Here is a 14,165-nt window from a genome sequence, read left to right on the forward strand (position 1 = left end):
GGCAGCTTTGAGAACGCACTGACTCCCGAGCCCCATTCATTGGGTTTTGGTTTCATTGGTCTGGGAGGTCTCCGTAGTTTTGTAAATTCCTCCAGGTGATGTGAATGACTGTGTAGGGGTAAGAACTCCTGCCGTTGCGTCCTGGAAAGCCTACTGTGTATCCACTCAGTAGCTGGGGTCAGGTCTTTTGGGACCAGAAGAGGCAGGTGGAGGAGGGAGGGAAGGGAAAAGACCACCTACTGTGAACTTGGCTCCAGGAGGGGCGTTTCCCGTGCCTTATTTCATCTTCCCATCCACTCTTTAGTTTCAGATGTGGAAACTGAGGCTGAGAGAGGGCTGGTTCCGCACAGCTGGGAAGGGCCCTGCTGGGATGGAGCCCCAGGTGTTTCCCTCCCCAGCAAAGCCTCTGCTCTACTTTGCAGGGAGGTTGAATGACAGAAAAGGAGGGATATGTTATGTTTATGCTTGTTTCCCTTTTTTAAAACTTTGTTTAGGGAATGGGAGTTGATTATGTGTTCATTGTAGCAGGCACACACTCTGTGCAGAATAGGCGTGCTTTCTGAGATAAGGACATCATAGGAAAGTTAGAAAATACCTAAAGTTTAAAGAGAAAGAAATTGCCTACAATCTCACCACCTAGAGACAACTCCCTAACAGCTGGGTATGTTTCTGCCCAACGTTTGTCTGCAGGTCTTCTTTTTCACCTTTAAAATCATCCTCTGTCAGTCCCTTTTTGGGGTAAAGACTTTTCCCCTTATGAAGTTCAACCACTGGTATTCTTTTTTTTTTTTCTTGAGGATTTCTTTCCACTTACAGGTAGGAGATCTGGGCATGTGTGTTAGTCCATTTTTATGTTGCTATAAAGAAATACCTGGGGCTGGGCAGTTTATAAAGAAGAATTTTAGTTGGCTTGTGATTCTGCAGGCTGTACAAGGACGGCTCCAGCACCTGCTTCTGGTGAGGGCCTCAAGAAGTTCACAATCACGGTGGGAGGGAAGAGGAGCTGGCATGCCACATGGTGACATTGGGAGCAAGAGAGATGGGGAGGTGCCACACACTTTACGCAAGCAGATCTCGTGTGAACTGAGCAAGAACTCACTTACCACCAAAGAGATGGTGCCAAACTATTCATGAGGGATCTACCCCCGATGATCCAATCACCTCCAACCAGACGCCTCCTCTGACATTGGAAATTACATTTCAACATGAGACTTAGAGGGGACAAATATTCAAACCAGCATGTCAAAGCCAGGCCATAGCAGAGCCAGGAGCTACACACAAACCCTCCTGTGGTTCCAGAAGGTCACCCTTAAGCCCTGAACCTGCAGGCTCCCTTTCTGAGCCACTGGATCTTGCAGGCATACTTCAAAGTGACAGTGGTGATCACGAGAATCATGGCAGCAGATGCAAACACTAACATGGCCCTTGTGGCATGTTCAGGACCATCCTAGGTGCCTTATGTATATTACTTTCTCAGAGCAGCCCTACAAGATGTTTGTGGTTATAATCCTATAGCACAATGATGTTAAGTAAATTTCCCAGGATTACATGATCTGAGAGTGGCAGAGCCAGCATTTGAACTCAGGAACTCTCTGGCTCTAGGGTCTCTGCATTTACCCATACACCCACCACATTGCTTCTCCCCTGAGAAAGACTTTTGCACAAATGCACTGGGCTCAGCAAGACCTCAGTAGCCTTTCACCTAGCACCTCCCACAGTGTGGGGCCTGCAGAGGTCACGACCTTGGGAACTGCTTCTGAGTGGTCATCCCAGATAACTGTCTCCAGCTGGCAGAGGCACTCTGCTTCCTGGTGTTTCTTCGAGCCTTTGGCTTGTGGTGGCAGCTCCGATGCTGCTGGTATGGGGTGTCGTGCAGATGTACGTGGCAGAGCGTGCCAGTTGTGGACAAGCCTGGCAGCTTTCAGCCCCATCCTCCAGGAGCTTCTTCTTCCTGCCTGTCCCCAAGGCTGCAGCTCGGTCTGAATCAGCTTTCAAACTTTCTTTGGCTTGGGCCGAGGACTTGGCAGCCCAGTCTCCAGCAGAGCTCCTGTGGCTTGGAGCTTCCACATCAGGTTTGAATTAGATGAAATCTCAGCGTCGGCAGGCTTTCATCCCAGCCTCGCTGAATCCCGCTTCCGTGGTAGGCAGCCTGCGTGCCGCATGCGTGTCGTCTCTGCACGAGTGTCTGCTGGAGTGTCTGTCGTCTGTATGAATCATCCCTTTGTGTGCCTTCTATGTGCTTGTGTGTTATCTCTGTGCATGTTTCTCACCTCCATTTTTGCATGTTGTTTTTTAAATTAATAGCTTCGTTGAGATGTAATTCACATATCATGCAATTCACCCATTTAAAGTGTGCTATTCAGTGGTTTTAAAAATTATATTCACAGAGATCTGCAAACATCACTGCAGTCAACTGTAGACCATTTTCATCACCTAAAAAAGAGACAGTGTGGCCTGTAGCTGTTCACCCACTAATCCCACATTACCCCAGTCCTTGGCAGTGACAAATCTACTTTCTATCTCTGTGGATGTGCCTATTCTGTTTGTGTGAAGACACTTCATACAAACGGAATCATGTGATATGTGACCTTTTGTGTCTGGCTTCTTTCACTTGGAATATTTTCAAGGTTCATCCATCTTGTAGCATATACCAGTACTTCATTCCTTTCTATGGCCAAATAATATTTCATTGTATGGCTAGATAGGTATTGTTTGGCCATTTATCCATTGACAGACATTTGACTTGTTTCCCTCTTTTGACTGCCAGGAATAATGCTATGAACAACTTTTTCTGTGTGGGCACATGTTTTCTTTCTCTTGGGTGCTTACTCTTTGGGAGTGGAATTGCTGGATCACGTGGTAACGCTGTTTAATCATTGGAGGAGTATTGCCAGACTGTGTTCAAAGTGGCTGTGCTATTTAACATTCCCACCAATGTATGCGGGTTCCAGTTTCTCCGCATCCTTGCCAAGACTGGTTATCTGACTTTTTGATTCAAGCCGTCCTATTTCCTTGTGGTTTGGATTGTGTTTCCCTGATGACTGATGATATTGAACATCTTTTCATGTGCTTACTGCCATTTGTTACTCTTTCTTGGGGAAATGTCTGTTTAGATCTTTTGCCCACTTTAAAACTGGGTTGTCTTTTAATGATTGTGTTGTAAGAGTTCTTTGTATATTCCAGAAACAAGTCCTTTATCAAGAGAGGAGCGACCGGCCTCTCTTGTCTTTTTGCAACCCCCACCTCACCCCCATGAAGCCTAGCAAGCAGTGAGTGCTTCATAAAGACTTAAGGACATGTTGAGGAAGGAAGAGATTTGGGTCACTTTGAAGAGTCCCTGCAGGAGCCGTAGTTCCCGGGTATGGGGGTGTGAGGGGTGTGGCTGCCTCTGTTACCTGCCATGAATCAGAGACAACAGCCCCGATGACCCATTAGAGGGTCTGGCCCCCACAGGTTATATGGGGTGTTGCTTTTAGCTGAACTGACGGACGGAACCACCAGGGTTGGGGGACTCAACCCAACCTAGATCACTGAGCCTGTTCCTCCTCCTTGATTTTGGGGTTGAGCAACTGGGAAAAAGGCAGTGTCAGTTACTGAGATGGGGAACACCAGGCGAGGAGTGGGTCTGGAAGTCAAGCCCAGAGTTCTGCTTTAAAGTTTGAGATGCCCAGTGGAGATCCAGTCTCTATCAAGGAGGGTGTTAAATAATCATAAAGGAATTCCAGGAGGAGCCAGGGCTGGGGATATAATTTGGAAGTCATTTGCAGTCATGCGGTAACTAAAGCCATGGAATGGGGGAAGTGCCTGGGGAGAGCTGATGATTGGAGGAGCTGTGTGAGACCAGGACAAAGAAACTGCTCACCATGTGGCGGTCACAGGTGAGCAGTTTCCAGGAAGTGGTGGCTCTAGAAGGCCACTTGGAGTGAGTAGAGGAGAAGCCAGGGGGCATGGAGGCAGTGAGTGTAGACAACCCTTTCTGCTGTGGAGGGAAGCAGTGACGTGGGCAGTAGCTAGGCAGGGATGGGAGGTAGGGAGTTTCAAAGATGGGGGACACTGGAGTGTGCTTGGATGTGGACAGGAATGGTCTTACGCAAAGGGAGAGCATGATGAAGCTGGAAAGGGGGTGCTAACTGCAGGAGCTGAGTCCTTGAGGAGGTGATAGAGAGATGATCCTGAGCACAGAGTGTGGGGGTGGGGCACATCCAGCCACAGAAGAGGAGAGGGGCCCAGCTGTGGGAGGACAGTGTCCAACAGGGTGGTGGGAGCTTTGGAGTATGAGAGGGGTGGGGCAGTGTTGGGGTTTCTGAGCCATTTGGGAGAGCTGGGACACACCTCCCAGGGAAGGCATCTCAGAAGCAGCCACATGAAAGGGAGTCTAGTCCAGCTGAGAGTGGCCAGACTTGTGCACTGGAGAATTTCCATTTGGGGGAATTGGGCAGGGGCCTATGGGTATGTGGCTGAATTGGATGTAATCAATGATTCTTTGTTTTAGTTTTATTGTATGAAGACACTTTCATACAATAAATTATGGGTGGAAAATACCTTATGGGTGGAAAATCAATATTGCTGTTAGTCTTAACAGGGAAGTGCAATAGAACCCCAGCTTCATGTCATGTGAGGTGAGCTGCTGATTTCAAGTGAGACCAGTAGGCACCTGTGTGCCCATGTGGAGTAGGCGGATGGTTGGGCTGAACCAGGGTGGAGAAGCTTCCCTGGGACAGCGGGGTAGAGGGGGAAAGGGTGAGATTGTGCTGGTGTTTGCAAGAGAATTATTGTGCATCTAGACCTAGATGTCCAAGGTGGTGAGAAGGGAAGTGAGGACGTAAGGATCACACCTTGGAGGTCCTGATGAAGTTTAATCATAGCTGGAGCCAAGCGCTCAGGTTAGGTGAGCAGGGCAGTGGCGGAAGGGAAAGAGCCGCCTGCAGTCAAGGTTTCTGGGTTGTAGCAGCCCATGTGGTCTAGCCAAGGAACGTGGCTGGCTGTGGCGGGGACCAGCACATGCAGATGCAGCTGGCCCTGTTGAGGGGAAGCAGCCACCTGTTGAGGAATCTGGTGGAAGCCGTTTCAGATCCTTGTGTGTATCACCACAGCATCCACAAAAAGCTGGGTTTTCTTTTGTTTCCTACAGTGGAACAGTTTCAGGCTGGATTTGCTGGAAGCCTAGAACCTGAGACAGCACAGCTGACCAAGGGTTGTCTGTGGAAGTAAAGCCTTTGTCATGGAAGCTCCAGAACAAGTTCAGGCCCGAGAATGCACTCACCTTGGGAGGTGGTGGGATGACTGGCTGAGAGGTGGCCTCCTCTGCTACCTTCTCTTCTGGAGAAGCCCCATATAGGCCAGCCTTGGAAGGAGAAAGGAGAGGCAGTCCGGCCCACCCCTGAGCTGGCTGCACTGGAGCTACCATATTGAAATGGCACTTCTGGGCATTTGGCAAAGGTAGGCTGGTCCAAGTGGCAGCAAGGGGGCTCAGGATCCCCCTTTCCCGGGGCCTGCAGCTGTCCCCTGAGAGCCAGGCCACTTGCTCCTGTCTGGACCCCAAGCCAGATCCTTGCTCATTGTCTCTGTACCTGGCACAGATAGAGCCCTGCCTGTGCCCGACACGCTTCCCAGTCCTTGGGGATCTCTTCTGTGCTCCCCTTGGAGATCTGTTTGTTGGCTCTGGGTACCCTTGCCTCCCAGTTTACATGGACATACATGCAACTTGACACTAGATGTGCTTTTATGTATACTTGCACACATATGTATTGATTTTAAAATAATTTGGCTTTAATTACCTGCTATAATATTTGGGACTCATTCTGATAGTAAGCAGCTATTGGTGACCCGCTGAACTTGCTCAGTTATAGTTCACAGCAGGACAAAAGGTGATTTCTTTTTCTTTTCTTTTCTTTCTTTTTTTTTTTTTGAGACAGAGTTTCACCCTTATTGCCCAGGCTGGAGTGCAATGGCGTGATCTTGGCTCACCACAACCTCTGCCCCCCGGGTTCAAGTGATTCTCCTGCCTCAGGCTCCCGAGTAGCTGGGATTACAGGCATGGGCCACCACATCTGGCTAATTTTGTATTTTTAGTAGAGATGGGGTTTCTCCATGTTGGTCAGGCTGGTCTCGAACTCCTAACCTCACGTGATTTGCCCACCTCAGCCTCCCAAAGTGCTGGGATTACAGGCGTGAGCCACTGCGCCCGGCTGACACAAGGTGATTTCTAAGCCACCACTCACTGCCCCAGTTGCCACGTGACCCTGTCTTCTTTGGGTGTGCTGGGCTTACACCTGAACTTGGGAGCTTCCCCTGAGGGGAACCCATATTGGAAAACCTGTTAACATGGTCTGGAGGCCTCTGGATGAGGAGGCAGCCGAATGTGTCATCTTTGCAACCAAAACGATGTCATGTTGGAAAATTCACAGTCTTTCCCATCTTTCACCTCCACCCCCACCGCCATTCAGCCAGACACCTCCCAGGAAGGCACCTCAGAAGCAGCCACATGAAAGGGAGTTTAACCCAGCTAAGAGTGGCCAGACTTGTGCACTGGAGAATTTCCATTTGGGAAATTGGACAAGGGCCTACGGGTATGTGGCTCAATTGAATGTAATCAATGATTCTTTGTTTTAGTTTTATTGTGTGAAGAACCTTTCTAGTGCATATTTCCTACTTATTTACTGTTAATAAAAGAATAAGGTATGGGTGGAAAGTCAATACGGCTGACATTTATTTTTCATCTTACTAGAATTTATTTCTCCTTTTTTTCTTGATTTTTTTAATACAGAAATTTGATTTGATTTTAGCACTTTAAAATTAGCCACCACTTTTCAGAAATATAAACATACCATAAATTGGGAGACGGGAGTACTTGAGTGAGGAGGCAGAGGGCCAGAAGGTTCTCACTGCCAGCCTGTCTACCCTGTGTGGTGCCTGACTTCCTGGCCAGGGCAGAGATTCGAGGGAACTTGGGCCAAACCTCTCATTGTGCAGACAGGGAAACTGAGGTCTGAGGGGAAGGAACTGGGCCCATCTTGCCTCCTGGTCTGGTGGCCAAGCCGTCCTTCCTGTCTTATCTGTCTAGGAGGAGAGTCTCTGAGGCCCAGGGGGTACCCAGACCCAGATGACAGCTGCCTGTCAAGGGCTGGGGAGGATGCCCACAATGGGACAAGGACAGACTCTGGGGAGGTTCCATCCTCATCCCTGAGGGGATGCTGATGGGATCTATAGTCACAAAGAAATTTACAAATTTATTTCTAGGGTTGCATAGGACAGGGCCTTGGGTCTGGCTCCTTTGTCCTAAACAGTTAACTGGGATGGGGAAAGACAGATCCTTTAACCCTTTCCTGGGGAGAGGCCTGAAGATGTGTATAGGGATCGCTGCCACCCTCCACCCTGTGTGCCAGAAATAGGGTCCAGCCCTACAGGGTTCTGTGAGCCGCTCCCGGCTGGTGTGGAGACGAGAAATTGTAGAAATAAAAGAAATAAGACACAGAGATAGAGAAAACAGAGTTTGGGCCCAGGGGTCTACTGCTACCCAAATCGCAGAGACCAGCAGTGGCCCTGAATGCCGGGATGCTCTCACTTTTATTGAGTTGCAAATCTTGGGGCAGGGTAGGTAGGGCATGGCCTTGGTGGTCGGAGACTGGGGGCAGCATAGATAGGGCGTGGCAGTGATAGGGTCAAGTATATCACGTGTTATTCAGGTAGGGGCTCAGGAATTTCTGGCACCTGAAGTGAGGTAAGGAGCATAATGCATCAGCACTTTTTCCATACTTATCAAGAAAGAACTAAAACATTAAGATTTACGTTACTATTACTAATGATCTTTTCTAAGAAAAAAGGAACCAGGTGCAGAAGCAGAACATGAGAGTAGACATGGAACGTGACCGCTGAAGCACAGCATCACATAGAGACAGTTAAGCCCCCGGATGTCTGCAGGTTTACCTGACAGCCACCAGGCCTACCACAAGAGCTTGGAGAAGCAGAGTTTTCTCCTAACTTCCCCAGGAAGGAGACATCTCGGCCATTTTGGACATCTCCTTCCCTAGCTGGCTAAACAGCGGGCGCTTTCACAGTGCTGGCACTGCCACACAGCCAAGGTGCCCTCCAGCAGCCCTTATGCGGGCATGACAGAGGGCTTAGAGCATCTTGCCTTAGTGCTATTCATTTCACAATGTCACCCTAGGTTCACACTTCCGACCTGAGAGGCATTAGTAGAAGAATTAAGATCACCTATGAATAACTAAGATCACATATGAGTAACTAATTACTACTATGGTATATTTCTAGTTACTTTCTTCTTTATTATTTATATGGAAATAGGCTGAGGCCTTTTGCTCCTGCCTCAGCGGCGCTTATAGGATCTCCCCACTACAGGTGTGGAGGCTGGATCAGACCCAGGTTTCTGGGGTTCCCCTTCTGCTGAGAATAGTGAGGATATGATGAGGATGGTCTGTGTAGGGGTAAGAATCCTTTTAGGCTGGAGGGCACTCACCTGGGGAGCGGGAGAGACTGTTTCTTTTATGGGCAGTACCCTGCCCTCCCTTCTCATATCCTTGGTGGGAGGTGGGCTGGCCTCCTTGGGAGGGTTTTGCCCAGAGGTGGAGAGTTGGAGAATGAGTGTCCTTGCTCTGCAAGGTCATACCAGAGGCCCAGGGATTTGCAGATGATACTAGGACAGCAATATTTTCTTGTTCCAAGTGACCGTAGAGGGCAGAAGCAGGCCCAGGGGATGACCCCAGCTAACACAGTATTGTGGTTGAATGCTGACACTCACTTGCTGGGTGACTTTGGGCCAGTTACTTAACCCTTCTGAACCTCTATTTCCTCATCTATGAAATGGGTCTAACATTAGCGCCTACCTTATAGGGCTATAAAGATGAAATAAGACAATATATAAAAATATGAGTGGCAGGTACTGTTATTAATAACAGTGATACGAAGAGTATTTATAAAGGTTGGAAGGTAGGGAAGTGTGTTCACGCTCAGTACAATGTTAGGAGTGTCCCTACACAGAATCTGTTACATCTTGAGGGAGAGAGCTCTCTGTCACTGGAGGCAACCAAGTAAAAGCTAGAGGTCTCCTAACTGGGGATGTTGTCAAAGTATAATGCCTCAGACTGGGATGGGCACGATGATCTTGAAAGGTCTGTGGTCCATGATTGTGGGCCAGAAGGAAGGGGTGGACTGGAAGGCAGTGGCTTCCTTCTGGAAGCTGTATCCCTCCTATGAGACCCTGGGCCCTGGAGGCCACGTGGAGTCACTGGGCTGTGGGGCAGGGAATGCCAGGCTTGAAGGATCTTCTTGGGCCTTGACCAGGTGCCTGGTGCGTGGGAGGGGCTGAGCAGAGCCTTCTGCTTCCTGGTCTGGAGAGTTTGCCTCTGCTAGGCAGCTTGAGAGGTGTGATGCACCGAGACAGCACAGGCTACTGCCCTGGGCCAGCCAGGTCCGTGTGCCCGTGGCCTGGATGGAGCAGTGGCCTCTGACTTTTGCTGTCTCTTGCTTGCTTGTTCCAGGGGCAGGAACAGTCCCCCTGGGTATCAGACACAGGTGCAGAAAGGGGGATGGGATGAATCGTGCGGGGTTTGACCAAGAGTTCATCACAGGCCCTCGTGGCAGCAGAGCTGCGGTAGCCCTTGGAGGTGTGTCCCGGGCCTGGACCCACCAGCTGGAAGACTGGACTCCCGTAGAGGGTTCTGCAGGCAGACAGTGGTGGAGGCCCTTGGATTTGACCACAACTTATTGTCCAGTTTCAGGCTCTACCTCTGTCCACGAGCCTGAATGCCCTGGTCCCCTCCCCACACTGTCTTGCCTGCCTTTCTACCCTCACCTGGGGGTCCTTCCCCTCTACCTGGTATGCTCTTTCCTTCTCGGGTCAGTTTCTTTTCACCCTAACAATTCTCCATTCTTCTGCCTGCTGTGGAAATCTGGACTGACCTTCCCTGGGTGACCATGTTACTCAGCCTGGACCAGCCACAACCCTCCCTCTGACTATGCGGATGGGACTCTGAAGGGAGAATCTCCTTGTCTCTAGTGGAGAGTGGAGGTGTGTGTGCAAGGACAGGGGACATACAGCCTGTCTGGGAGGATGAAGCTGGTGCAGGGGGAGCTGAGGGGAGGGGTGACAAGAGTGTTGGGTCTCTCACTTCCAGGCTTAGCCCCTGCCTCAGTGTGTCCTGGGGCCAGGACCTTCCCTTTCAGGCCAAGGGGTTTGAGTTGAATTTCTAATCCTTGCAACCAGGAGCCTGATGGATAGTCATCCTTCAGGACCCACAGATAAAATGGCTACAGGGAAGCCTTGAATTTGTTCCAATAATGCCGTTTTTCCCTGGAACATTTCTTGGCCTCCTGATTGGGCCTGTTTATGAAGCACAGAAGACAACCATCTTGGTTTGGCTCCAAAATGATGTTTTCTGTTTGATCCACAGAAACAGCTAGAAGGGGCACAGAGAAGGTTGACTGCCGCTGGGGGGTTAGTGGTGGGTGTTAAGTCGGACTTGGAGGGGGCTCCTGAGATGCACCCTCAGAACGGGAGGAGGTGGGAAAATGGGTGCAATTGAGTTGTGCTGTCACTGGAGTTCCAATTCAGATGGAGAAGGTCCAACGAATTTATAAAAACGCTTCCTTCCTCCACTGCCTTGTGTTCACAGCTGCATTCCCAGGCCTTGGTATGTAGTAGGCACTCAATAGATATTTGTTGAACAAGTTAAGGAATTCAACAAATATTTATTTGCTAAAAAATGCCTACTGTTTTCCATCCACTGTGGTAGATGGGCTGCTCTTACTACTTTGTAGGATGACATGGTGTGCGTGCGTGTCTGTGTGTGCACGTGTGCATATGCAGACACACATACACTAGCCACACCTAGTTGTATATTTCATTGGCCCCTGTGATGACTGCCTTCACTGGGGACTAATAACACATTTGCTAGGCTTTGCCAACATATATTTTTAAAAAAATTTTATTTCCAAGGCCAGCGCCTGATTTTTTTTTTAAGTGACTATTTGGTGTAGGGAAACATTAGATTAAAAACACACACTCCTGGCTTATTTATCGTGAATGAGCATTAGCTGTCCTCCTCCCCACACCCACCCCCACCCTGCCATGTGCATGCCTGTGGGCTTTCAACCTGAAATAACAGCACTTTGTATTAGAGTGGGGGAACAGCACCCACCTTAGGGATAATAAGCCTTTGCCCCTAGGATTTTCCTGTCTGCCTCTAGGTAAAGCCAAATGCCTGTGATGTGCTTCGGGCTGGAGTGCAGTGCCTTGGTGTGTGTGCGAGGGCTTTGTGGGAGTGGCTTTTGTGCCTCTGTTTTTTTGTAAGTAATGGAAGCTTTGGTGTAATGAAATTTTATGTAGAGCCCCATGGATAGACAGCACAGTAAAAGTGGATCTACTTTGCTGAAAAGGAGGGTGGGGCCCTTCGCTCAGCTTTCCTACCACCTCCTCCCACTCCCCTGCCAGGGCCTCCTAGAACATCCTGAAATTCCAGGGCTCCTCAAGGCCCTGGAGGAAGAGCCTGCATGCATGCAGGGTCACACATGTGCATTCACAGATGCTCTCCTGTCTGCGTGTACTGCGTGTTCATGCCTCTTCTCTCTCTCTCTCTTTACCCCTGCTTGCTGTCCCTGGTTCAGGCGGGCCTCATCCGCACAGACAGCACCGACTTCTTCATTGAGCCTCTGGAGCGGGGCCAGCAGGAGAAGGAGGCCAGCGGGAGGACACATGTGGTGTACCGCCGGGAGGCCATCCAGCAGGAGTGGGCAGAGCCTCATGGGGACTTGCACAATGAAGGTAGGCTCTGGGCAGGGGCCTGTGCGCTGCTTCTCTCCCTACCTCTGGAGTGTTTTCCGGTAACTTCTGTCCTTAAGCTGTCCATTCCTGGCCTCAGTCTTCTCATCTGTAAAATGTGACTGGACCACATAGACCTGCTGTGCTGGCAGAGAAACCCCATTACGTTCTAGGAGCTGCTGTAATTGGCTGGAGCTAGGGTCCAGAGGAGCCACTTGTGTCTTGAACTGTGGTCCCTGGAACTCCAGAGGTCTCTGAGGAGCTCACTATTGCTTCTCATGCCTATTTCTGAGCCAAGACAGAAAGTAGAATGCCTGCAGTGAGTTCTTCCCTTGCAAAGTCAACTCAACCCTATGGGAGCCACAGGAAGTTATTAGGGCACTGCAGGGAGGCTGCTTGGTGTCAGGGCATCATGGTCAGCTGTGCGCCCCGTAGACTGTTTGACTCAAGTCTGTCTACTGTGTGACCCTAGGCACCTAAGATCTCTGAGCCCTCCTGTTCCTCATCAGTAAAGCGGAGTTGATCCATGTCTACCTGTAAAGGTTATATATAATGGTGATTGTGTCTATGAAAATCCCAGTATGGGGCTTGGCACGTAGTAGGTGCTGGATAAATGGCAGCTCTCCTTACAGTATTATTAAGGGTAACTGCTGACATGTTAGGGTGGGAGCCCCCTGAGGGAAGGGGCATCCCTGCGCCCAGGTAACCAGCACAGGAGCCTACACAACAGGAGCACTCAAGACTTATGGTTGAGCGAATTGAACTGTGGATGTGACAGGTGCTGGTCCTGGGCCCCTGGTCAACTTCCCAGTGTCACAAAGCTCCTTTGGCCAAGAGGAAATGAGGAAGCTCACACACTTTCAACCTGAAATAACAGCGCTTCGTATTGGATGAAATCTGGTTATGACTGGGCCATATCCTTGTGCCAGCTCTCTGTGGGACCGGCCTGGCATGAGAAATGCCTGGAAACCAGTTGTCCCCACAGACAGTGCATCCTTTGAAGCTCCAGTTGCTCTCCAGGTGTCACTCATAAGAGAAGCCGTGGCACCAGAGCCAGAGGATTCTACAGGCCTAAGGTGGGGAGGGCAGGGCTGGTGGAACCTCTGAGCACTGGTGTGGATTTCAGGGTACCCTTCCCTCCACCAGGCCTGGGAAGAGGGATGAGTCTCCCTTGGGCTCCATTTTTTTAGGCCAATTCTGAATCCAAAGACCATTAGGCCCCCACTTTTAGGAAGAGATGCTGGGAAGTCCAGCTGCAGAGCTGTGAGCCTGAAACCAGCGCATCACCAGCCACCATCGTGAGCAACTGGGAAGCTGAGACCACTGAGCACATGGAGCTGTAATTCAGACCCAAAGAAACATGGCTGTGACTCTCCCCGACACCAGGATCCTGGGCTGAAATTTCAGTGGGGCCAGGCCCTGGTCCATCTATGGGCCTTCCTTAGAAGGACCAGGGGCAGGAGGAGAGTTTCTTGGAAACCTGTGACTTGTACTTTATTTGAAGACCAGTTGTGGGTCTGAGCCCAGTGTGGGGAGAAGCATTTCTAGGCGTGCCTGTCTCCATGTCACAGGCTTGATTAAAGCCAGAGGCTTCAGCTTGGCTCTTTGTATCTAGTTTTTGGCACACAGAGAGGTGCCTCAGAGGCCTGGCCAGGTGCTCAGAGCCTGCCTAGCAGCTGGTTAAAGACTTCTGGGGAAACTCTCTCAGGCTGGGGACCTCTGCATCTCCACCTGTCCCCATCCTGCACAGGTGTCCCTGCCCTTGGTTCCTCAGACCTGGGAGTCTCCTGGGTCTGTTCCCTTCTCCCACCCAGGCCAGGGGTCCTAGAGGACAGAGGCCAAGTCTCCGTCTCTGTGTTACTCATAGCAGCAGGCCTGTCCTTGCAGGAAGGAGGGCAGGGAAGGCATCAGAGACTCCACTACATGGGTTTGCTCACTGGGCTGAGGCTGTGGAGGGGATTCCAGCCTCCTGCTCCACTGTAAGGAGTCTCAGGTGCACCATGAACCTGGGGTGGAGGGGATGATTCCTCTTGGCATTCAGTAAGACCTCAGCTGCTGTTTCCTGAAAAGGGTACATGTGGGCTCACACACTCACACCTACCCAGGCACTCACACACACACTGACACCCACACCCACAAACACACACCCGTGTACCCACGTTCACCCTTACCGCACAAACCCATGCACCCACACTCACACATCGACACACCCCATACACTCATGCTGATGACACACCCCACACACTGATGCACACACACTCACAAACACACCCATACACCCACAGTCAAACACTGACACATACCCACCCACATTCACACACCTGCATACACACATACAGACCCCTCTACACACATATACTTTCAGAATCCCACATCCATCCATGCTCAC

At 50.3% G+C, this 14,165-nt stretch overlaps 1 protein-coding gene across 2 annotated transcripts in view; it reads left to right on the forward strand.

Moving 5' to 3' along the window:
• The window catches only part of ADAMTS14 (ADAM metallopeptidase with thrombospondin type 1 motif 14), an 85,585-nt gene that overhangs the window by 16,582 nt on the left and 54,838 nt on the right, over nt 1–14,165 (forward strand). For both annotated transcript variants that reach the window (XM_012460307.2, XM_012460308.2), the window contains exon 3: nt 11,623–11,779. In XM_012460307.2, coding sequence (XP_012315730.2) covers nt 11,623–11,779 — 157 coding nt within the window. The remainder of the gene's footprint in view (nt 1–11,622; nt 11,780–14,165) is intronic.

The sequence above is a fragment of the Aotus nancymaae genome, unplaced genomic scaffold (genome assembly GCF_030222135.1).
Source record: "Aotus nancymaae isolate 86718 unplaced genomic scaffold, 86718_ANA_hifiasm-v0.15.2.pri h1tg000010l, whole genome shotgun sequence".
NCBI classification, from domain to species: Eukaryota; Metazoa; Chordata; class Mammalia; order Primates; family Aotidae; genus Aotus; species Aotus nancymaae.